This window comes from Dermacentor albipictus, chromosome 8 (assembly GCF_038994185.2).
Source record: "Dermacentor albipictus isolate Rhodes 1998 colony chromosome 8, USDA_Dalb.pri_finalv2, whole genome shotgun sequence".
NCBI classification, from domain to species: domain Eukaryota; kingdom Metazoa; phylum Arthropoda; class Arachnida; order Ixodida; family Ixodidae; genus Dermacentor; species Dermacentor albipictus.
Window position 1 is genome coordinate 68,024,101 of NC_091828.1, and position 24,535 is coordinate 68,048,635.

Here is a 24,535-nt window from a genome sequence, read left to right on the forward strand (position 1 = left end):
GTGATGGCAGAAATATGCTTGAAGTGCCTGTATGATTGCTATCACAAAGAAATGTAGCTGGACAGGTCATGTAATGCGTAGTGTAGATAAACGGTGGATCATTAGAGTTACAAAATGGCTGCTGACAGAAGAAAAGCACATTTGAGGATGGCGGAAAATTAGGTAGGGTGACGAAATGAGGAAATTTGCAGGCACGAGTAGAAATCGGCTATCGCAAGACAAGGGGAATTGGAGATCGTAGGGGGAGGCGCTTGCGCTGCAGTGGACATAAATATAGGTCGACGATGATGATGATCTGATAAATTGCTATATGTGTGTTCGCCATGTCAAGGTTCGACCTATTTGTGTGTAAAGATTAGCCCTAGGACGTCACTCAAGGCCAATGTGGCGGACATGAAACACCATTTCCTGTGCACATCATGCCTGGAGATGGTTGAAATAGTGTCAGTACACACACATTGCATCTGCAGCATTAACCAAGATGCACTGCTGGTGAAGAAAAAAATGCTTTATTGCCAAAGTTGCCTACAAAAAGTGAACTTTGGTACAGGTGTTTCACCATGCCAGTTGTCAATTCTCCTTTTTATTTGCACTGCTGCAAGTGGAAGTGAAGAAGCGTCTGAAAGACCAGTCAACTCCAGTGGTACTCCAGAAGGGACACATAAAACTGATACGTTAAAGGTGACACCGTGGGACAGCTATCTTTTAAAGTACTTGGCCATCCTTTATTCTCGTATAGTATGAGCAGCAGCAGATATCTCACTAGGCTTTTTTTGAATGTGACATTGAGAACAGCCAATTAATAGCGCATGTTGTTAGGTGAATCAGTCGTACATCGTTAAGCAAGGTGCTATGCAATACAAATGTTTGTATTACGTAGCCAATTTATGCCAGCAAATTGCTGAACTGATAAGGTTAATTTAAGCTTCTCACTTTCTGCATCATTTAAATGTCACTCTACCAGAGCATGGAACGGCAGAATTCATTTGCATTAGAACTGGCAACAAATAATAAAAGTATTACAGCACCGAAACTTAGAGTGCAGCAAAAGACGAAGAAAGGGACACACAACACAAGCACTCAGTTTTGTTGACAACGAAACAACAGGGCCTAACATTCGTCCTATCTACAAATCCACAGTTGCTATCACTTGAAGAGAGACTAGAACTTATATGACAGAGCTTACAGTATAGCCAACACTTGTTTGCTCACAGCCCAAGATACGTATTCTTGTAGCACAAATGGCGAATTCCAAGCAAGAGAAAATTGCAATGGCATCAAGTAAAACTATTCAATGCAATATAAACAAAGCAAGGCACAGTAATGACAGGAACGAGTGCTTGTCCCCGTCGTTTCAATGTCTTGATTTGTCCCCGTTATACTGCGCAGTTTTACTTGAAGCCGATGTGGGCCAACTGGCCTGATGCAACATTTTACTGTAATGTCAATTTTACAAACATCTTCTGGGTCATCCAATGTACAAAACTTCACATTCGAAATGTGTATGCATATTTTGGACAACGGATTGGCTAGGCCAGCCAAAAACAATGGACAACCAGCATGTTGATCCTGCATGATCAGCCTGTGTATAGTGCCGTCGCCACTACTGTCACATAGTGTCACATGGTTTTGTGTTCGCAATAAAGCCATGTGCATCTTTGTGATTTAGCACTGCTGACATGCCATGTTTCAGCATCATTTGTTTGCACTTCTTTCACACCCACCCAATTGCAAGTGTTTTTTTGTCGATGCCACTGTGTATATCCAAGCAAATGTAGAACATAATAAAAACATGTTGCAAAAGAACGTCGGATATAATAAAGGCTCTTTATTCCTAGATGTAACTGAATTATAATCAGACTCAGCCGCACAAGAGGGTCTAGCTGCCACTATCTTTATTATTCAGCCATTTCCAAGAGTTATGTCAGCATTAATTTCAGCACCACCATTTCGCAGCATGAAATGCAAGCAACAATTCTACGTGATGCCACATTCAAAATACAATTGAAACAAGGTTTTGTGTGGTTGCCATTTCATCGTTAACAAAGCACATGCAAGCAATCTACGCTTTTCTAGTGCTCAAGAGCGGCTTGCCAGCACTATCGGACTGTTTGACCACTATGCCACCAAGCTCGGAACATGTGCGGGCAATTGCCGGGTGTGATCCCGAAAAATCAAGTGGCACAAAACATCCACAATGCACAATGTCAAGGGTTTTGTCGTATTTTCGTACGGAGCAACATCACATTATTCACGGAGACATTAGTCACCAAAAGGGAGCACTAAGTACCCTCTTGCAGAAGACGCAGTGCTTACGGTCATCGATCCTACGTTTTGGTCCCTAGAAGCAAAAGCAAAGTTAACAGCTGATGGTAGTACGAAATTCCTTCTTTTCACCTGCTAGGATAATTGCTTCACCGCCAGCTGCGTCCCTACACGTCATTTGCATGAGAACATGCACAAAGATTGCACAATCTGCTCCTGCTTTCATTATAACAAATGGACGCGTTGCATTTACATTACTTCTCATAAACTCTGGGTCACCGAGAAAAAGGTGCCATTTCTCTACAAGGCTCGAGAGCTACAATGACTATGTAGTCAACAAATATACGCTAGCGCCTTCAAGAATGGCCCATCTGTGATAACTCCAACATTTTGTAGACACAACATTAATTTTTCAGCTAGCACTGGCCACATTAAAGGGACGCATAAAGAGAGTTGTGCATGACTAAAGCGCTTGCAGGTGACGGCGAGGTGATCCTTTCCAGTCTCTTAGTCTGTGTTTTGCTGGGCTACCAGACAGAGCACCATCATTAGATTTGTTGTTGTGCTTCGAATTTGATTCATTGGGGGACGCTGTACAGCTCTTGTGCGGATGGCACTGACATAATTTTTTTCCCGAAAAGTGAAAAACTTCTGCGAAATTGTCAAAGGCTGGACCATACTTGAAAGCTACATGGCACCTACAGCTAACGATATCTTCCTGATAAAAAATAAGAGTTTATACGTACCAGGGAATGCCATTAGCATAACACAGAGCTTGCATTGCACTACATGTCACGTACTGACAACAACTAGGAACACGGTTGGAACATAAAAGCACAATAAAGTGACACAGGTCAAGAAAGGCACTTTTCTGTGCAAATATTGGAGAGAGCATACAAAGAGCCCACAACACACCAGTTTACAATGAAAATGAAGCCAAACAAGGCTAAGAAGTGAGAATGCAAATGCCGGCAACTTATCTCTTTCTGTGGCAAAAGTTAATAACATTTGTACACACAGTAGACAACTCTGCAGTGAAATGTAAAAATAAAATGAAGTCAGTCATGCAGTCTGTTCGTAAGAAAGCATCAGAAGAGGTGCTAACTTATCTGTCATGTAAAAAAATGCCAGTAGAGAGGCGAACGGGTTATCATAAAAATATACCACATTGAATAAAGTTATGCAATGTTGGTTCTTCCTTGTGACTAGCTGAAATGAGCATTAGTTTGAAAAAGGAAAGAACCTCAAGTGATGAATGCATAGCAGTTGCTATGAGACAGTTGTCGTCAATGAGTTTTGCATCGTCCGCATGGAACTTCTGCTCGGCAGCAGTCATCTGCCAACACACCACTGCGATTAGACGACCACAGAGCAATGATCAATGTCACTATCTGCACAGAACAGTGCTATGAGGTAACGTGCGCTCTGAAGCGGCACAGGCGGTAGCAACTACGAAGACACCAGACTATTTGGAGATAGTTGTGAGACTTTTGCCACAACAAAGTGCTCCACGGAACTCTCCCTGAAAGGATATACAGCTCTGGCCACAGCCTTGAAAAGGACCATGTCTGACAACCTCATGGTTCATTCAGCCTTCTGGAAGACTGAGGCAGAGAAACTAAATTCTCTATGCAAAATTAAACTCTTCTAGTAGCTGCCCAGAGTGCATCCAGGATACCATTGCTGCATTGTTGAAGCAGTTTAAAACCTGCACTGTAAGTAGCTATGTGTCAACTTTGGGCTAGACAGAGCAAACTAAGACAAACACAGCACAGCACATAATGTTAGTTGTGGTGTCAGTGTCAGTGGTCCTGAGAATTGTGAATGCAACAGCCCACATCAGATTCACAAGCAAACACATACAAAAGCAAATCGCATGGTTGAGACATCCGTCAAAACACACACATCTAAACATCACAAACAAAAACTCCTGTCATGCATAGTTTGAACTCCGATATGCTATGTACAAAATAAGTTGCTAGCGTGGTTTATGTACAATCAAAAACATGCTGCATGGCAGAAGATATGCTGGGGTCTGGGATCACAACCTATCACATGAGAGCAACAGTCATGGGTCGAAACAATGACACGAGCGCCGAATGGCCAACATATTTTCATGCTGTGCTCTGTAAAGCACTCGCAGCCTGGCTTGAAATATAGACAAGTGATAAGCTTATTTCGAACAGAAAAATTGTCTTGCCTACTCAGAAATAGCTTAGTTTAAATTGAAAACAGTGCCTGGCAAATTACGCACTTTCAAACTGTCAAGCCACGCATACTTTATGAGCTGGCTTCATTCTCAGCTTGGGACCAAAAAAAGAAACAAAAGAGGAAAAGGAAAATGAAAGAACCATCAGGAATTCAACATTTACCTTATGAATGCTTGAATCTATCGGTTGCAGAAACAAATATTGGTGAACGTTATTGGAATTCAAGGTTGCTGTCGTAAGGAATTCTGTGCCCAATAACATTAAACTGATGCATAATTTTAATGAGACCTCTACGACCTCTACGACAAAATTTTCATTTGGTACATATCACTCACTTCACAAATAACTTTCTGCATATTCTGTACTTGTAATATAGTATAAATAACATAGTCAATAATGCACTTCAACATTCAACCTGTTGCTAGCCATTGTGGATATAGGCCCGAACAAGGTTTGACATATCTTTATATAATTATTACTTGTGCATTAAAAAAAGAAAAACAACAAGAATCGAACACCGATGAAAACAGAGGCTTAGGAAGTGTGCTAACACCCTCAGTCCACGCTTTCTCATTGCTTTTCTAGCAAGTTCAGCCTTTCTTGCTCCCTTGGCATACAAGGGAGTCTGCCTTTACAGATACAAAACTTGACCAGGCACAAACAGGTTCTGTCAAAGCCCATGACATCATAGTGGGCTGACTCTGTTTGTAGAATTTTGCGCCGTTACCCGAGCGTCAGTGCGTCGGCGTGACGTCACAAATTTCAATGTACTTTTCTTACATTCGGGACCGTTGTTGCCCTGCGGAAGTTTTTGAAATTTGCAAAGTTCAGCCTTTTACTGTTTTAGAATAGGATGCAGTGCCTCATTCCAGACAATAAGTTAAATAGGTCCCAACACACGACATCAAAATCACTGATGCCATGGCGAGCTGATGCGAGAACGTTAGGCATCGCCACTTGTCCTTCCATTTCACGACTCTTCCGGCTTACCAAGCCTCTACTCATGGCACAAGCAAACTTTTTTGGTATCACAGAAGAGTAATTTACCAACACTGCTCACATTATATTTCTCTGTACTGTCCCCTTTAATGTTTGAGAAACTACCATTTGGACTAGCCAGATTCCGTTGATTTCGATGACATGAGGACAAACTGCAGGACACAAGCGAGAAGGCACTCAGTCACAATCGAGTAAGCATCAGCTATGGGTGAGTGCTTTTATGGTTGTTTTAATATTTGTGTTGTTGTCCTACAACCTTTATGTGTTCTTTTTGTTATGAACGGAGTTCGAGGTTGAGCAAGTTTTCCGCCACTTTCCAGCATAGAGTTGCCTGAAAGGGAAAAGGCAACAAATGTCTCGGTCAAGATGCTGGGGACAAAACGTAGGCTAAAATGAAACAAAATTAATTTACTACAATAATCCACATCACGTAAACCCCGTACGTGGTATGAGGGGTGATTTTGGAACAGAAAAAAAATACAGTAAAAGCTCGTTAATTCGAACCGCAAGGGGAAGCTGCTTCAGTTCGAATTAACGAAAGTTCGAACTAACGAAAGTGAAGGAGAGCAACAGTACACTGCGATTTGGAAGCAGTAGGGCATGTCAGAAATTTGGCGTGTCAGAAAGTGATGGCGTGTGCTGCGGGCACACGCCATCTTCAAGTCGAAGCTCTGGGTCCGACAGTGCCACACCACCGATGTCCACCGAAACGAACGTTAGGGGTTTAACACTGTCACAATGAATCGCGTCGGCCGATACCTCCTAAGCTGAAAACAAAGGTGCACAACCGATGAAGACTGCCGAGACAAAGACGCTGAACATGTGAAGGTGGCGAAAGCCCCGATTCGTTGGTTCTTGATTGCAAGCGCAGCTGCGACGTACTTGATTCGCTGTGTTTTGGCGCTTGCCGTACCATCTCCGCACAGCATTAGCACCTGTACAAGATTTGCTAAGCCTCCGAGATTCGCAACGGGCAAGAAGTCTCGGAGGTTACGTAGAACGGAGAGGCGGCAGCCGCCGCTGCCTTCTGGCTGACCCCGCGTCGGTTAGATTTTTTTCCGATTTTGCCTTCTCTCGCCGTTCTCTCCGTTTAGGAGGCAATACAGCCTTGTGTGTTGGCAGTAGGCGCGTTTCTCTAGCCGTGTGCCAGGCGAGCGTAGTTCGAATTATCCGTGAGGGAACCTTCTCGCGTTCGAATTAACGGACTTCTTTATACATAGACTACTGTGGAGCTTGGCCGGACCAAATCGTGCAGTTCGAATTATCCATAAATTCGAATTATTGAAGTTCGAATTAACGAGCTTTCACTGTAATTATAAAACAAAAATAAAATAATAAATAAATAAATAAGAAGTGCCGTTCATATATTGTTCGATGAAGAGAAAATTGCTTTGCACAAATTTATACACTCTGCGCCTTAAGCAAACGTAATGTCAATTCCACTGTCCTTGACCAATATCTTGCCCTGTATCTCTACCTACAGATAGCCTGTAGTCGTTAGGACTGTGATTAGGTCCACTGCACAATGCTTGAAAATGTTTGAAATTCACACATAGTACAAAATGAAATTTTACATGAGAAATATTTTTAAAATACGGAGGAAAAACAAAGGAAGAACCCACGCATTAGAGATGAATTCTCATATCAAATGGCACAGTGTAAACATAGTGTGTGTACAAGTTTGAGCACAACTGGCCATAACGTTTGGTTGAAAACAGAATGGCCACCTGAAACTTAAAGTCTCGCAGGACCATTTGTCTGAACAGGCTTGCGGGCAAGTTGTAAGGCGATATGCGGAAGCACATCTCTAACTCAAAATCTTTCAGTGCCTCAAAAGCTACCAAGACAAATAAAAGCAATAGTGAGTGGGTGTTGCGCGTAGTTACGTGCAACAGTGCCTTTTCGGCAACAAACTGGACTTGTGTTTTCGACAGCAGACTACTCCGACTTTCGCGCTTCTAGAGCTCGCCGAACATATTTAGAGACCCAACTTACTGAAGCCGACAGCAGCACATTACCTTGCTAGTAGTTATCTAAGCTCACGATATGGATGCCGTCCTGCAGAGCACATTTTCGTCTGTCTGCCACCGAAAGGAAGACAAAAATAATGAGTGCACTTCTGAAAATTAATGCGGTGGCAAGGACAATTGTGATTCCATTGTGTTAACACATCTCAAATATGGTTTTCGCCATCGCTCGGGCAACATGTTTTCACACGTGCCAACAAAGACTGTTTTGGCCATGCTCAAAGCCACGAGGGCAATCCTGCCGTAGCGCGCATCGTCAACTGGACAAGACTTGGCGGCTGTTCACTTTGAACTGATGCTAAGATCGCCAGCCTCGACAGCTATGGCTGTGTAAAGAAAGCGTCTTATACGCAACTTGCGGTTGGCCAGTGCCTCGGCTATCAAGCTGCGAACTGCTGCGACTGGCCAATGCAAAAGCAGGGGAAAATTGCGACGCTATCAGTCCCTACCCTTACTATCACATCATTTATTCTGATAAGTCGGTGCATGAGCGCACGCCTCTCGTGGCTGACCGGTGCCTCGACCACCGAATTTATTGCCACGATTAGCCAGCACGCAAGTGCTGGTCAACTGTGACTGGCATGTGCCTTTATCATCACATAATATGTTATTATAAGCCAGCATACGAATGCTGTCCAGCTGTGACTAGATTATGTCATTGATATCACACTGCCATCCCTCATGAAATGTTTCTGTTACAAGCACTAGCCAACCCGTTATTAAAAAGTGCTCATACACTGGTTAATTGCAAGGTGCAAAGCTTTAGGTATCAGGCTATATTTCTGGTTGATCCCTTTTAGGGAAACTCAGTCTTCTGTGACATGGCGTCAAATGCAACGCCTCAATGTAGCGACACGTGCTCTGCCCGCTGGCTTAGCCAATCAGCATTCTCTGGAAGTGATACCTCCGAAAGCTATTGACCGAGAATACCGCTCCTGGAGCAGGCCGATGCCAAGCTTTATGCCGCATGCATTCGTACGTTCAGTACAGGATGGTTCCATTCACACAGTAAGCCGACTTGGCAAACGCGTTCTGCGCTGGCATTGACCCTCCGCTACCGTTGGGAAGGTATCCCGGTGGCGAGTTGTAGCTGGCGCCCGAGAGGAGGCCAGCGAGGTGAACGACAGGGTTTAGGGCAACGCTCGCATTCCCACCCGAGACAGTGGGCAGCGCTGGATTTGGGCTTGGCTGTGGCTTTGGCTGGACATTGTCCAACACCAGTTCAAGCTCCTGGTAGTCGGAGAGCCTCTGCACCTCCTTGTCCTTGCGGAGGATGGTGTTGGGCAGCTTGCGAAGCTTACGCACCTGCAAGGAACATTGGCAGAATACACGAGGTGAGATCACGAATGTCATGGTATTACACTCGCAGATTTTTTTCAAGTCATTTGGAACAGGAGATCAAACACATGCTCGAGATTTTAATGAGCTGCATCAGGAAAGTATTTTCTATGTGTGTATATAGTATCCATTCTGGTTAATAGAAATAGGAGTGTGGTGCACAGCTTTATAACAGTAAGCAGCAGGGAAGAAATTTAGCATGCAATATTCAAATGAAAGAACATGGCTGAATACACAAAATTTTTTCAAGAAAAAAATAATGTACATGTAGTGTGCAAATGCGACTGAAATACTATTACGCGACATAGCCTTTACACAGGCCTTTGAAACATTCGAATTCTGTCAACATAGATGCTGCACTCATTGCTGAAATGCTGGTTGGTGTAGCATATCTGAAGATAATTAAAAGAAAGCATTAAGGATGACATGGTGAGGTAAAAAGATGACCGCATGAAAAAAAGAGACTGAACACGAGTGAATGACATTCTAGTTGCAATTACGAGGACAAAAGGGAGTTGGGCATGTCATGTAATACACATATCTAGGAGATCACCGGCTGTCTATCAGAATAACAAAAATGACCTAGAGGAAAGTGAACAGCAGCCAAGAGAGGCAGATGAATGGGTAGGGCAAATGAGCTTGCACAACGTACTGGCGAATGAGAAATCGCACTGCTTTCCGCACTCAAATTGTGCCACTAGCCTGCCGCCAAAAAAGACGCAAGCGCATCTATGCAGCAAGCTGGATGACAAGTGTTGCCCTCTCTGTCGCATATGGCCCCTCACATGTTGCAAGGCCTATCTTTGTGCATTCTCATGTATGCCGGCTCCTACGTCACGGTGCTAGCTGTTATGGAGTGATCGGACACTCTGGCCATTAAGAGAGCTACCTACAGTAATGAGGCACCGTCTATGAAAGTTGTGCCATACTATCTAATTCATGTGACAGCCATAGAGCGCCAGCAAGTGGCAAAGATCTTGCACATAGCTGACTCTTGCGGGTAAAAAAATTCTGCACATAATGATAGCAAACGCCAGACTTTTATGAATGCATGCTGTAAGGCATAAAAAATATGGCAGTCTGAGCTTTCTTTCTTCATAGTTTTGACACAAAAAAAGATGCTTGCACTGACTTTTCCATAAAAGCAGACAAAAGGATTGCAATAGCAGGCCAGTTAATGACCATAACCAGAAAAATGTGATAACAACTGACCCGTTTCAAATCAGCACAAAGCTCATCACAGCAGGTACGCAGGAGGTTGGCAAATGTCAGCTCTGTCCTTGGGAGCTCCACCTCGATGAAGTCCGGATCATCAAGGTATGCAATCCTCACTTTGAGCACAAGGTCTGTCTCTTCTGTCAGTGTGAGAAAAAGACCTCACCTCAGCACTTGCCGCATCACATACTTAAGAAACCTGTACTCAGCCAAATAAGAGAAGACAGTTTGTGATGGTATATCTTTTTCATGAGGGGAAAAGCAACTCAATGCATCTGTAATGTCTGGTTGATGACAGCATAATTTGGTGTTTTATGGAAGCCCTCCTGGTGAGGCAGATATATGGGCAAGCTAAAACAATCATTAAAAAAATAATAAAAATAAATGACAACTCTTCAAGGTACTAGAGATTAAAACATGTTATGTCAGTGCAATGTACAATGTAAATTCTCAAATTGTCATGCTCGCTGATCTAGAATGCGTAGTGGCAGAGCCAGGAATTTTTTTCAGGAGGGCACCCACTTGACCGGGGACAGAGGAAGGGAGAGAGAAAAGGTGGCCAGGTAGGCAGAATCCTGCTCTACAGAAATTTCAAGAGGTGGCAAGAGGGGCGGGGTCTTGTGCCCAGTGGGCACCCCTTCCCCGTGGGGGAGGGGGTGCCCTTGCCTATAAGTCCGTACTGACTTTAAGATGTCCAATTTCATCTGATAACCTCTCATTGAGTGTGCTGTCAGTATTGCCTACTATTGCAGCCTAGTTGTACTAATTGTACTTTCCTATTGCAGGCATAAGTTCACTCAATAAAAAACTTTATAACTGAAGTTTACCGCGATCTGACTGCCTGTCAGTGCCAGTAAGTTCCATTTGATCACAGTTTCTTTGTGAACTGCATACAAACAGAATGTAGGCTCAGTTCCATTTGATCACAGTTTCTTTGTGAACTGTATACAAACAGAATGTAGGCAATCCAGTGGTTTAGTGGTAATGAACATACCATCAATCATTACACAGTACACAGCCGTGATTGGCAGGTGCACAGATAAAGAAGACTGCAACAACACACAGTAACACTGCTACAAGGTAGGACATTTGCACAGATGTGCTATGTGCATACAGTTGCATTCAATGTGAACTGAACACGGTGTCAGAGGTCGAAGGGGACTCGCTACACTGCACGATGGCACTGACGCATGAGAAATGAAAGTACTAAACACTGTTCGAATTACTTGTATTTATGAAATATATGTTGGCACCACCATGCAGTCTTGGAGTGCCTTTGACCACAGGCACCGTGCTGCAGCTCGTATTGAACTTGACTGCAGAACTACACTGACGTATGAGGCAAAACACCTTTATCAAGAACAAAACCAGTAGAAGACCACTATTGAAAGCATGCCGTTCTCTGTCGATGGATAACACTAACAATGCCTTTAGACAAATGACACAAATCACACCATAATAGTATAAAGAATTTTGAAAATAATTTAGGCAAGGGATTGTCCTGATTTTGCGGCTCAACTCACCTCCTCACCATTCCCCGAGAGCATGAGCACTGAAGTGCCAGCCCCAGCGGTGAGTACATATTACTATATACTCATGAGCACATATTACATATATTACTCACATATCACATATTATGTACTCATGAGTGCATATTAGCACTAGAAGAAAGAAAGACTTAGGAAGGAGGGTGAATAAGGAAACGGAGTGGGATCTTTTACTGAGCTAATACTTCTAGACATGGGTTTAGTTTCTGCCTAACAGGCAATGGACTCTTCTCCACTTCATAAGGTGAAATGATTCCTGCCACAGTGATGCCTGAGCAAGGTAGGCGAGAGAGGGAGGGGGGGGTGCACGAATAGCAATTAGAAGTGCTTTGACGGGAGCTCGTCTCATACATAGCAGGCAATGCAAGTCATAGAAGGCTATAGACAGCAGGCAACCTGGTCACAGATGGAGCACTCTGTGCATTTCGCAGCGAAGTTTCTTTTTTGACCAGCAATGTGTCCTGCAGAATAACTACCGTATATATCAACTACAACTTGTGGATGCACATTTACACCAGACTGCATACTACTTGTTCACATGTGTCTTTCGAGCAGGCAGCATAATATGTTTTGGTCGTGAGTGTAAGAGATGTACCGTCGCTGGTGGTCACAGAAACGTGTCACTGTGCTCGTTTGGTAGTAAATGGGTTCAGACTTGATGCCTTTCGTGTAATAAATAAGACATGTTTTGCAACTTAAATGCAGGAGACTTATAATTTTACATTGAAATAAATGGCGCATGCCCGTATATTTCTTTTTCAAGTGTGTCGCACAATTTTTTGGTCACGGAAGCAAGCAGTGAGAGAAATCTCTCTAGCTTTCGAAGTGTTGTTTGCTGTGTATGAAACATAGCATGCTGTATAACCCACAATATAGGTCGTCCCCTGACTTTGACTTGGCCAGATGACTCGCAATGAGCTAAAGGCTGCTTATAAAACGAGGGCAACTTCACCTTTTTTTTTTTCATGAAAAACATCTTGACCTATATTCCAGTTTATACAGTAGCTGGTTTGGCATGACTCGATGATGTGAGTTGCGCCTAGTTGCACTACTCAGGTGACACACACACACAGGGACACTGAGACATAAATGGGAAACGTACACAGTGCAAGATTCGCATGTGTTTCATGTTAACATGTCAGTGTTGCCATGTCTGTCAGCTTAGCAGCACAACTTGCACTATCAAGCAAAGAATAGTGAGGAGAATGAAAGAAAGGCAGACTGTCACAAGGCGGCTCGCTGGCACATGTACAGCCTATGTTGAAAGTGTAAGGGCTGCTCTGTACCTCCACCATAGACATCGTTCAGCTGTGTTCAGCTGGCTCCTGTGACACTCCGGCGCTCCAGGCCTCTGGACAGTGAGCACGAGAGTTCTTTTCATTTGCCTGGCAGTTTAAACTTAGGGCACACAGGAGGAACGCCTTTAAAGGGACACTAAAGGAGAATATTAAGAAAGGGTAAGTTTCTATAAGTACGAATTTGACATTTGCAGAGAGAACAGAGTTTTGGTAAGCAAGAAAATGACGAAAACGGAAAATTGAAGTGGTGCCGCCTATTTTGGACTAGGGAACCTCTCGTGTGATGTCAGAACTGAGCAATTAACAGAGTGGCACAGAGGGAGATCACAGATTATGTAAACTCATCCATTTTGGTGTGGGTGATATTTAAAATAAGGTGCAGCAGCATCGGTGGCTATTTTCTATACAAAAAAGTCACATACTGGCACACAGAAAACAGTGACAGACTTTTAGGCAAATAACTGCTGATCTAACTCGGCTTAATATTTTTCTTTAAGCATCCTTTCCGAGAGCCTGCAGTCAGCCTGGTGGTTATAGGCAACGTAGCCCGCTAGCCTCTGACTAAGAGTGGGCACATGTTCCTTGTGAGCGGCATTTGCTGCTGCAATCCTGACCAGTTGCTCAACTATAGTGGTGCTGTACCTTGATGGCCGCTAGAATAATCTGACTGGCCATTGTCGTGGGGCAGGCTGTGCTTTCCCGGAAGGTCTGCATCGACGTTTCTGGTGCTTCGTGAGAGTTCTGAGAGGTCCACCTTGTACTCGATGGTGGGGTGACTCAGAAAGTGAGGGGTGATTGGCAGCGATGGAGTTGAGCTGGTTGCGTCGCCCTGTCCAACCTCTGCATGGAAGAAACGCACAGGCTTTCTGGTAAGGTTGTGTCAAGTACTGTTTCAAGCAGGAAAAAAAAAAAGAAAAACGGGAACAGCTTTTCAGCTTCTGTGGACTTAAGAACACCAACTGTGCAGTGATTGTGGGACTGGATCAGTAGCCTCCTACAACCCTAATTGCTTTTTATGCTGGTGTCACACGGTTGCTTTTGATCGCAATCAGGTCTGAACCGGATCCATACAATTGCAATCTGTGCATTGCAATCGAGCCTCTTGATCGCAATTGCACGCGGATGACCATGTAGTTCTGAGTTCTGAGAGTTTCCAACAACCAGCAGACGATAATAGCCTTACCCATAACGACAAACAAAATAATACTTTCCTGAACAGAAATAAAAGCATTTATGTTACACTTTTTTCAGCTTATCAGGCAAGTTTTATAAGTGCTGTGGACCCCACTAACGACAACAGGTGCACCAGCTTGACCTCGGCCAAACTGGATCCAGATCGTTCGACCGTGTAGCAGCAGTCATTGTTGATTGCGATCAAGTAATCTGATCCAGATTAGACCCGATTGCGATCAGAAGAGGTTATGTGACACCAGTATATCACACTACTTACCCCCAATCTCCATTACTCATTTGCTACATATAGGCTTAGACAGAAAAGCACTAGACATTCGTATGCTATACATAGTCTGTGTGATTTAACTTATAAGTTGAAAATTGGAAAGAATATGTGCGGCTTCTCTCCCACCAGCCATGCGCTCTTACTGCGGCTGCTGCACTATCCCACACAGCCTACCCCTCTGTATACTACCCATGCAGCATAGTGACGACCCCTTAACCCATCAATTGCCACGCCCATGTATACATGTCTTGGCATCAATGCATGCCTTTGGCTGTGCTCAAGCAAAACTGTATCATGTTTCCCGTACCCTCCCTGCCGTTTCCGAGGCTATTCGTGAAGGTAAAACATTCGTAAGCTAATTGCGCGATCTACACAGAAGTGGATAATTTAAAATTGTACGACAAGTTTTGCTTTTTACAGTAGTAGTGGTGGTTTCTTGTATTAAGGACAAAAGGAAGAAGGAAATGAAGGACAATACACATCGTAACTGTCTCACTTCCACGTTGACACCCGAACTGGCCCGCAGCTGTGAAAAAGATACAGGCTAAGAGAAAACATAGATAGGTCAGGGAAAGGTTACAACAAAATAAACGTAATGAAGATATGAAAAAGTGAAAAGGGGATATAACTACGAATATATGGCTATGAATAATAAAAAAAGGAGTGCTCAAAGTACAGAGAAAGATATGTGCGACAGCGATTCATAACACAGTGTTATGCACAGTGTCATTTAGCCAAGCAGTGCTGTTATGTGCAATGCCAGGCTCTTCTCCTCCAGGAATTTCGCCAGGCTGACGTGAGCCCTTTCACGAGACCACACAATGACTTCAACGAAAAGCTGTGCAGTCTCGGAGCCTGTTGCGAGCCAATGGCATGACAAAGCTTACCTGTCGGCGTTGCTCGTGTCTCCTGTTTACCAGCATGGTGGATCGACAAAAAAAAAATCTTGTGTTTCTTCTGAACAATGAAGAAATTCAAGTGTGTCTAATAAAGCTTGATTCAGAGGACCTTGATGTTGATTACGGGACATCTTACAGTGATGAAGAGGCCAGATTGCCTGCGAAACACTAATTATCCCAATTAAAGTACTTAGCATAAGCCAATTTTTTGTTTACATTTTCAGACAAGATTTCGTAAAATATCCAATCGACCAAACCGGTCAATGACACATGGGCCACGCGGGTTGATGTGTCAATGAGCACCCATGGGAAGATCATAACAATCGGTATAACAACTGCAATCACCCAGAAACATTTGTGCACATTACACTAGTGTGGTTATACTGCATTGTTTGAACAGGCTTCAATGTGCGAAAATAATGAAAGTGGGAGACAAGGCTTTCAGATGCTGTCCAGTGCATTTGGAACATGCATCAGCACATGTTCAGTAGTACTGACCGACTAAGAAATAATGTCGCTTCAGCTAGACAAAACCAAGAAGCAGGACTGATTCTGAAGGTGCATGCAATTTTTCACACTTTTTGCCTTCTTGTTAAGTTTTTTATTTAGTCTTCATAGACATATATCCTATATATTCTGGCTTGTGAATGTGAGTGAAACAGCTATTGGTCTCTTCATCATCATGTGTGTGTGGTGGTGCTTCTTAGTTTATGCCTCCTGAGAGCTAGGCAGCACAACTTCACATATGAAGAACTAACTAGCCTACGTGCAACCTTTCACTGAACCTACTATTTATCAGTAGCAAGAACAAAAATAGATGAAGACACAAAGTAAAGTGATGTGCATATTGTAACAAACGACATGCAATACAATTTGTGCACAGCATGCTTTGTAGCCGCAATAATTAAACCTCAGTTTCCGTCAATAGCTCAAGCTGACGGGCCTACATGGCTGCTTGCATAACAAATGTGAAAACAGCAAAAATATGCATACAGTGAAATTTGTAAATGCTTTACAGGTGAACAGATCAAATTATAACCACTGATGCGCAAAGTTATCAAATCTTCTATAACTCTTTCCAAGTCTGCCATGGTGGCACTGCTGATATGACATGGCTGTCGCTGAGCACAAAATTAAGGGTCCCATGCCTGGCCATGGTGGTCGCATTTCAACAGAGGCAAAACATGAAACCGTTAGCGTACTTGAATTTAGGTGCGTGTTAAAGAACTGAAGGTGGTCAAAATGGTTCCAGAGCCTCTCACTACGACATCTCTCTTAGCCAGACTATGCTTTGGATGTAAAAAGCCATAATTTAATTTTTAGCACAATAGTCCAGCCTATACATAATCAACACAGGCATAATTTATCAGATATATAACAAGGCAAACCTACAATGTTTCTGCCGATATCAGCGTGTACCACATATGCTTATGACGAATATTGGATATAACAAAAGGATTTTTGCGTTGCATGTGATATTGTTATAACGAGGTTTGACATGTATACTGCCAAGAAGTATAGTTAAACTGCAGTGCATCACAGAAATTCTTCCTAGTGCCTATGACGATGGCCATTCATGGCCGCGAAATCTCATTGTACAGTACTGAGCGTCTCGAATTCGGGAAGCTTCGATGCCTTCAGGTCAGGTAGCATATGGAGGTTTATTGGGGTGCCTTCTCCTAAGTTCACGTACTATGGATGTTCTGCATCTTTTGCCATGGCCAGAAGTTGTGGTGCTGACTAACACTTCTAGGGCTAGATCTAGCATGCACACATATAATACCCGTGAATGTGGTTGGGTAAATTGCGCTGCGGTACATCAATTGGTAAGAGCATCACGCACGTAACTCGAAGATGTGAGTTCAGTTCCCACCTATGGCAAGATGTTATAGTGCTCAATTTCATTTTCTATTTACTTTATCATTTCTACATTTCAATGAAAGAGAAAGTAATTTTTTTCCTATGCTTTCCTTGCTGTCATTGTCTGTTGGCTTCATACAATTGCGACTATGTACAGTATGCCACACTGTTAAAGGGAACACCTAACCACTAATGAAGGCAACTAGGTAATTTCTTCACCTTTACTGAACTTTTTTTTTCAATTGGCAGATACGATCAATTGAGCGAATATTTACGGCACACAAAAAGTTAGCCTGTGGTACTTTGTGCCTATCTCAACGATGATTTCTGGTAGAATAATAGCTGTGTTACCTTTAACAGTGGACCATACTGTGAAACACTTATGGTCCACTGTGTGTGCATAGGGCTCACCTCCAAGCAATGCTCTGATGTCTTCGTTGTCAGTAAGTGCAGCTGGTGTCTCTCCCTTGAATGTCGTTATGGTGGGATCGGCACCTTGGCTGAGCAGGTACCGCACAATGGCAATGTGACTTCTCTTACAAGCCCAGTGCAGCGGTGTCCTGCAAATATAGCGTTGAAGAAACCATGTGATTTTTCATTTCAAATGCTCTTCCTTGACAAGGGAAGATTATAATTGGCATGTCACAATTATGAGGCATGAACAGTGAAAAGTTTAAGTTGATTAAATAGAAGCTATTATAAAACTGGCTGAATACCAAGCACAACACTGCAAAAAAGTACATGCTCTCAATCAGGCAGCATTCACGACATACCATGTTTGTACGCTTGTACAGACAATGGAATGAAACGACTAAGCGCAATCGTATAGCATGGAACCATGGACATACGTGTACCAATTTCAGTTATTTGATGCCAGCAATGAGGTCAATGTTGAAACTACGTACATAAAGAATAGCTGTTATAAGTGGTATGCGGTAAGCACGCAAGTTTAATTCTTGAGTTATGTTTACATCACAATTTTACTAAATAGCCAGCAACTATATTTAATGTACGGTTTTCAGTTAATTAATGCAAACAATCACTAGTATGGAAGGTACACAAATTTATTCCTAATCTCCCTCAATAAGCAGCACCCCTAATTACTACGTTGTACAGATAGCCCTGGGTTTCAGTAAAACAAAAACAATATCACATTTAAAGTTTATATAATCCTATACTAAGCTAACAAACGCATTTATCGCGCAAATGTAGCGTCACAATTGAGAAAGTAACGTACACAATCATGCAGCCTTCGAAGAAAAATAACCGTAACCGCCTGTTCACGGTTCTACTTATATGCAACAACAGCCTTAGCACGTTTGCGCTCTCCGCCCACTCTATGTAGAGCAGCTTCTTTGCTCTACGTGCAAGTAACGTGGCAAAGGTGCACTTGTATATCAACCGCCCCACAAAAGAATCAAGTGAAATTTGTCATTACTTCAGGGCGAAACAAACAGATGGAAACACACAGCCTGAGCAAACAAATGCAAGCGAACAAATATATACATGAACTCCAGATTGCGGCATATGTAATCACTATAACGGTACGTTAGGTTGACGCCCCTGCAAAACACGCGGTCGGCTTCATGGCGCTGCACGAAAGCATCGCACTGAAGACGCACGCTCAGGACACCGCAATACTGGCTTTTTCATTTTCGATCATTGCCTATGAACAAATTTAGAAGTCTCCTCACCCTGAGAATTACATCACTGCGCATTCGTTCGATAACTCACCATCCATTAAGGTCGTGCTGTGAGTTAACGCGTACGTTCCGCTCGATGAGCGCGATCACGCTGTCTTCGTCGCCGTAGCATGCCGCTTCTCGAAGCTTCTCTTCGAGAATTTTCGCCTTGTTTATCTCCATACGCTGGATGCAGGCTGTCAAGGAATCCGTCGCGGCGGTCAGATTAGAGAAACCCCAGCCAAAAACACCACGGTACCGCCGGGCGGGATTTGATGCCTCTGCGATACGAGCACAAACAGATACAAGTTTCGCCTGCGCTGCACATTGAACGTCCGCGTGCAAAAAATAGTTCGGAAGTTTTCTGCGAAATCACAGCGTCGCAGGATTGCAATGGATTTTCATAATGCGAAGACACTTAAGACAAATAATACACCGTATATATGTGCTACGCTTAATGAAAAGTTTTTGAGCAAGGGCAGGTTGAATTGTAATGAACGTCAACAAACATTGTGTCGCTCCACTGTCATCACGTGGGACTACTTTCTAAAAACTTTGGCGTCGGCTTACGTGATTTGAGGCCGCTTTGGGAGGTGTGTTTTTGAAACGATGACACCTCGGAGTACTCAAAAAGTCACTACCTGATCATGGATGAAGCTAGCCCCTTAGGTGTATACTTAGTTAAATCGGGCAGTAAAGGTGATCGGCTTCTCTTCCGGTACCCGTACGCCGTCGACACGGAAAGCGACTCGCATGCCAACAGTGAGTTAAATGACCTGCAATGCCGGCGGCGGCAGCAGCTGTTTTTAAGCGTGTTCGTCAGCTGCGCACGCACTTGTAAATACCACGTGGAGTATTTATGCACTCGAATTTGCACTTTTTCAGGGAAGCGGACCAACCCGTACTCGCTCGCTGTGAACGAAGACACGCTGAATATAACGAGGTGCGAACCAAGCTTTGCAACCGCCGCGAACGAACGTGTTCCTGCTCTCCCGTCTCTGACCAAACCTGACGTCATGATTTTCTTTTATTTTCTCATTTCAGAGCCAGGAGCTGTTCTGAGATTTCCGACAAAAACTTAGTTTTGTAAGTATGTAAGGCGCAGTGCCCTTGTGAGTTATGCTTGAAATGCACGAATATCGTACTGCGATGTTTAGGCCAGCTTTGGAACGTTTCACTTACAATTTTTAACATGCCGAACACTTAAAGATAACTTAATTGAATCGGCAGTACTTGCTTTCTTCTTTTTGATGACACATGAATTTTAAAAGTGTTTCGTATAAGTGTAGCACACACGTTCATACCAAGAAGAGCTGATAAGTGCGAAACAAAATTCTCAAGAGGCAGTTACTGCATAGGCACACAGGTACTTCGTTCCATCTTCTGTGAATGTTTTAGTGTTTTGCAATGTGTTTTGAACGAAATCTCTGGCCTTTCACTTGCTTTGCTTTAAAAGCATTGTTGAGATAACATATCTTTCTCTCTGTGCAAATTTACGTGGTAAATGTTTTCTTCTTGTCTTGTGGCAGAATCTCGGACAAAGCCCTCTCGAATCTCTTTGCCACCAAAAGTGAACTCTGCAACAGAAAGTTTGAACTGAAGGTGAATGATGTACGGTTTGTGGGCCACCCCGTCCAGCTGTGTTCGAAGCGGGAGACTTCGACATTTCTCATGTTCAATGTCGTCTTCGCCCTCAAGGTATAGCTAATATGTGCGAATCTGAATGTATGCGGACTTGTACTTGGCTAGTGAGAGATGTCAACATTTTAACAGAATTGTAAGCTTGGAAAGTTGGTATGAATGCAACGCAAAAAGCAGTGAAAGAAACAAAACAAAAAAAAAACAAACATTGGTATGTATACAGTGTAGAAAGCGGTGGCCAATGTACTGCAACTTCACCCGCTTGTTGACTAGTCGTCGAGGTGTCGTTAATACTGTGTACTGGTGCTTGCTTTCTAACTACTCATCGCAACGTATCATTGCACAAACTTTAATAGTTCTTTCACATCTTTCTTCCGCGCCCTGTGTAGGCCTATGCCAGTCACGACATTGTCAACTTTTACCACGACTTCACACACAAGATTGCGATAGCCCTGTCTTCTGAAGAGAATCGCTGCAACTATCTTAGCTATGAGCTCAAGGGCATGCTGCGAGCCCATGACGACACTGTGGCCATGCCTGAAGGTGAGCTCTCTACTCGTTTCCCTCATTTATAAAGCTGCTCATGGTGATTTTTGTTGGCACTGTCTGTGGTGTCGGAGAGCTTTCTTTCAAGGTGCCTTTTAGCATCGGCAATAGTATCGGAAATGAATTGGATCAGTCGAATTCACATAAAAGAATGTGTTTAAAAAGTGGTTTTTCTTTAGAGACGTGGAGGGTGGGGTGCAGAGGTGGTGCATTCTCATGCAAGCCTTACTTACTGCGATCTGACATGGCCAACACTTCTGCAGAAACATTGAAAGTTGAGCTAGTTGGTATTAATTCATTGTGGCTAAACTGCGCAAGGAAGCATGTGCTCGGGAAAAACGGGACAAAATGGGGCGCTGACTGTCAACTAAAGCTTATTGGCATGTATGTATATATATAAATACGACAAATACATGAGCAGGATATCACCGTTATCACATAAAAACATTAACGACAAGCAAGAAGCAAAAAAACAGGGAGTTGTAACATATCCAGCAAAGCCACCTCCTTCGGCGACAACATGATCGAAGCCTGGCTTATGCACTCACCACCCACGTTGATAGTATAATTAGCCTAAATTATCAATCTAGTAAGAGCATGCTTATCCTTAACCCCTTAAGCGTTTTGGATGAGCCTAGTTTGTCCTCTATGCCTTTCCCAGCCCGTTTCTCTCTCTCTCCTTTTCTAGCTCTTGTCAGCGCGATACTGGTAAACTTTGCTCTAAACGAGTTCAACTCATCCATGGCAATATATCTGTTCTCAAAACAATTTGGACAAACAGAATGCGTTCACTTCTACTGCGTAGATAACAGCACTAGCACTTTGTTAGCGCTCAAACATGGACTTCATGGAATTGCGCTCTTTGGGGGCTCTTTGGCAGGAGCTATTCCGAGGTGGTATCTTCCACTGACAGCTTGCCTGTGGGTCGCGCAGGGCCTGGTGCAAGCCACCTGGTAAAGGAGCTTCATAAAATTTCACGCCCTTTGTGACCGGCTTAGCAGAAGAATGGGTGAAAAACTTGCTTTTGGTGCCGAACTTAGCTTCACATAGTAGTTGATTTTGAAGGACTGTAATGTAAAGCCTCCTCCTCGTTTCAGACTGTGCCGTTTGCGGCAATGACACATTTTGAAATTGCTTAGTACAGGTGTACTTAGTTGAAATATTACTTGTTCTGTTGAGCCACATTTTTGTAACTTTCTGTTACAAACAGACACGGTCTATGTACTGAACGATTTTCCACTCCTGCTTGGGCCACACCTTGCACTGTGGTAGCTTGTAAATAATAAAGTAATATAAAAAGCATTTGTATAGTTTAGTGAAGAGTTAAAATGAGGTTTGCAGCATAAAGCGGGAAGTGAATTCTTTTTTTTAAGATACTTTGTTAGTGTTTTGGAGAAATTGATGTTTGAAAATGTGCCATAAGAAACAAGCGAAAAAAGGTCACTTGTCGTCAAAGAAATAAAGTGCTCAAGGTGTTAAACAGCTTCGTAGTTTCCTGAAACTTAAGGTAGCACTGAGATTGGCTGTGTGTGGCCAGATGGACTAAATCTCTTGTTTTTATTGCAGGCGCGTCCTTGGCCCAACGTTTGTTCAGGCACCTGCCCGTCTGCCCTATATATCACTTCCCACGTGACAAAGGTAGGGAATAGATGAGGCCTGTTGCACAGCTGACAAATAATGTGTTGATGTAGCTGCAAAGGCAAATGGTAGAGGGAAAAGGCGGTTGCCTTTGGGTCCTGTGGTAATCACCTTTTATTGGATGGGCTCACACGACTGAAACTGGATGAAGAGGGTTTCTTTGTTGTTTCCAAAAGCGCATTCTCAGAAAACGCACATGATGCAGTTGACAAGAACTTTGAGCTTGTGGATGCGAAGGTGAAGGTGCAGGCAATGACACTGCTTAAGCATTAATAATTTAGAGAACCTAGTGGCATCCATATGCAAACCTAAACAAGTGAAACATTAGGTGTTCTACACCATTAAGACATATAAAACTGGAATGCCCCTTGGCACCATAGTTTTGAGAAGAGGCACTTGACAACACCATGTTTCCAGCTTCCTGCCGTTGCATGTGGCCTCGTTAGAAGTCAAGGATCCCTTCCTGTTGTATAGTTTCAATGTGTTAGTGGAATTCCTTGGGGAGCACAATCCGGGAGACTTCCAAGGCCATGTATATTTAAATGGGAGACCTGTTTTATTCTATACCGCATACTGAGCTTTTGAAGTCTCTGATGAAGTGTACCACAGAAGAGAATGACAAGCTTGTGTCTATACAAAAGTGCGGAGTGCCTGTCGAATCTTTTTCAAAGTTGCTTAGTTTTGTTCAGATTCTGCCTCGGTTGCACGGGCCAACAGTTTCATCGTGCAGGAGTCTGGGATCTGCATAGGGTTTAAAGAGACACTAATGGCAAATATTAAGTCAAGCTAAAGTGATAGATTAGTGCTTCAGAATCTCCAAGGCATCAATATTATCGTAAACAGAGCCTCAGTAATCAAGTAATTGAGATAAATACAGGACACGATTAGAGACTTACCTGGCACATTCAAGTACTTGCCTGATGACAAAGGCACTCCTCATTTAAACTTTGTTACTAGTACTCAACCACTCATAAAAAAAACATAATTGTATTGCATTATAAGATGAGGTTGCAGCGGTGGCGTAGAGGTAGAACACCCGCCTCGCGTGCAAGAGGTCCGTGGTTCGAATCCCGGTGCCGGCAATTTTCCACCGGATTAAAAAAAAAAAAAAATCCGCGTGTTGATAAAATTGCATAAACAGGCCTGGAGTGTGGCCTGATCCCGGTGACCAGAACCGGTAACGCACTCCCTCACCAGAGCAGGATTGGCCACCCTGGTGCAGTACTTGGCCACAACCTCCTATATGAACAACACAATCAAACCCCGGCCCTCAGTCCCCAGCAGCTGCGAAGCAACTGACCACGGCGGCGGTCAGACCTGCGACGCTGCAGAGGGTGCTAAGAATCACTGGCTCCGGACAGGCCGCCATTGGAATATGAACCTGGCAACGTTTAACGCTAGAACGTTATCTAGTGAGGCGAGTCTAGCAGTGCTATTGGAGGAATTAGAGGGCAGTAAATGGGATATAATAGGGCTCAGCGAAGTTAGGAGACCAAAAGAAGCATATACAGTGCTAAAAAGCGGGCACGTCCTGTGCTACCGGGGCTTAGAAGAGAGAAGGGAACTAGGCGTCGGATTCCTGATTAATAAGAATATAGCTGGTAACATACAGGAATTCTATAGCATTAACGAGAGGGTGGCAGGTCTTGTTGTGAAACTTAATAAGAGGTACAAAATGAAGATTGTACAGGTCTACGCCCCTACATCCAGTCATGATGACCAGGAAGTCGAAAGCTTCTATGAAGACGTGGAATCGGCGATGGGTAGAGTGAAAACTAAATACACCATACTAATGGGTGACTTTAATGCCAAGGTAGGCAAAAAGCAGGCTGGAGACAAGGCAGTGGGGGAATATGGCATAGGCACTAGGAATATCAGGGGGGAGTTATTGGTAGAGTTTGCGGAACAGAA

The 24,535-nt window shown here is 43.4% G+C and overlaps 2 protein-coding genes across 5 annotated transcripts in view; one reads left to right on the forward strand and one right to left on the reverse strand.

Moving 5' to 3' along the window:
- Window positions 1–487: 487 nt before the first annotated feature.
- Window positions 488–19,510, reverse strand: LOC135914521 (ankyrin repeat domain-containing protein 40-like). 3 transcript variants are annotated; one of them, XM_065447426.1, is made up of 7 exons: window positions 19,370–19,510; window positions 18,852–19,080; window positions 17,529–17,677; window positions 13,542–13,739; window positions 10,052–10,194; window positions 8,656–8,806; window positions 488–5,805 (listed from the first exon to the last, which is right to left on the reverse strand). In XM_065447426.1, exons 2-7 carry the CDS (start codon window positions 18,980–18,982, stop codon window positions 5,693–5,695), a joined length of 885 nt encoding a protein of 294 aa, XP_065303498.1. In that variant the 5' UTR covers window positions 18,983–19,080; window positions 19,370–19,510; the 3' UTR covers window positions 488–5,692. The 3 variants fall into 3 exon arrangements, with proteins under 3 accessions (XP_065303498.1, XP_065303495.1, XP_065303497.1); XM_065447423.1 differs by having other exon boundaries at window positions 8,560–8,806; XM_065447425.1 differs by lacking the exon at window positions 488–5,805 and having other exon boundaries at window positions 6,776–8,806.
- The window catches only part of Nprl3 (GATOR complex protein Nprl3), a 35,252-nt gene continuing 30,144 nt past the window's right edge, over window positions 19,428–24,535 (forward strand). Inside the window, exons 1-6 of one of the 2 annotated variants that reach the window (XM_065447421.1) lie at window positions 19,428–19,561; window positions 19,685–19,742; window positions 19,844–19,885; window positions 20,329–20,497; window positions 20,830–20,983; window positions 22,553–22,624. In XM_065447421.1, the coding sequence (XP_065303493.1) occupies window positions 19,447–19,561; window positions 19,685–19,742; window positions 19,844–19,885; window positions 20,329–20,497; window positions 20,830–20,983; window positions 22,553–22,624 (610 nt within the window). In that variant the 5' untranslated portion in view covers window positions 19,428–19,446. The remainder of the gene's footprint in view (window positions 19,562–19,684; window positions 19,743–19,843; window positions 19,886–20,328; window positions 20,498–20,829; window positions 20,984–22,552; window positions 22,625–24,535) is intronic. The other variant, XM_065447422.1, reaches the window with a different exon arrangement.

Excerpts from the sequence above, each read along its gene's own strand:
- LOC135914521 (XM_065447423.1), bottom strand. The coding sequence starts at position 18,982 with ATGGAGATAAACAAGGCGAAAATTCTCGAAGAGAAGCTTCGAGAAGCG. Across the intron at positions 17,678-18,851 it reads CAGCACGACCTTAATGGATG|GACACCGCTGCACTGGGCTT; the intron begins GTGAGTTATCGA and ends CTATATTTGCAG. Across the intron at positions 5,806-8,559 it reads ACCGGGATACCTTCCCAACG|GCAACTCTATGCTGGAAAGT; the intron begins GTAGCGGAGGGT and ends TTTCCCTTTCAG.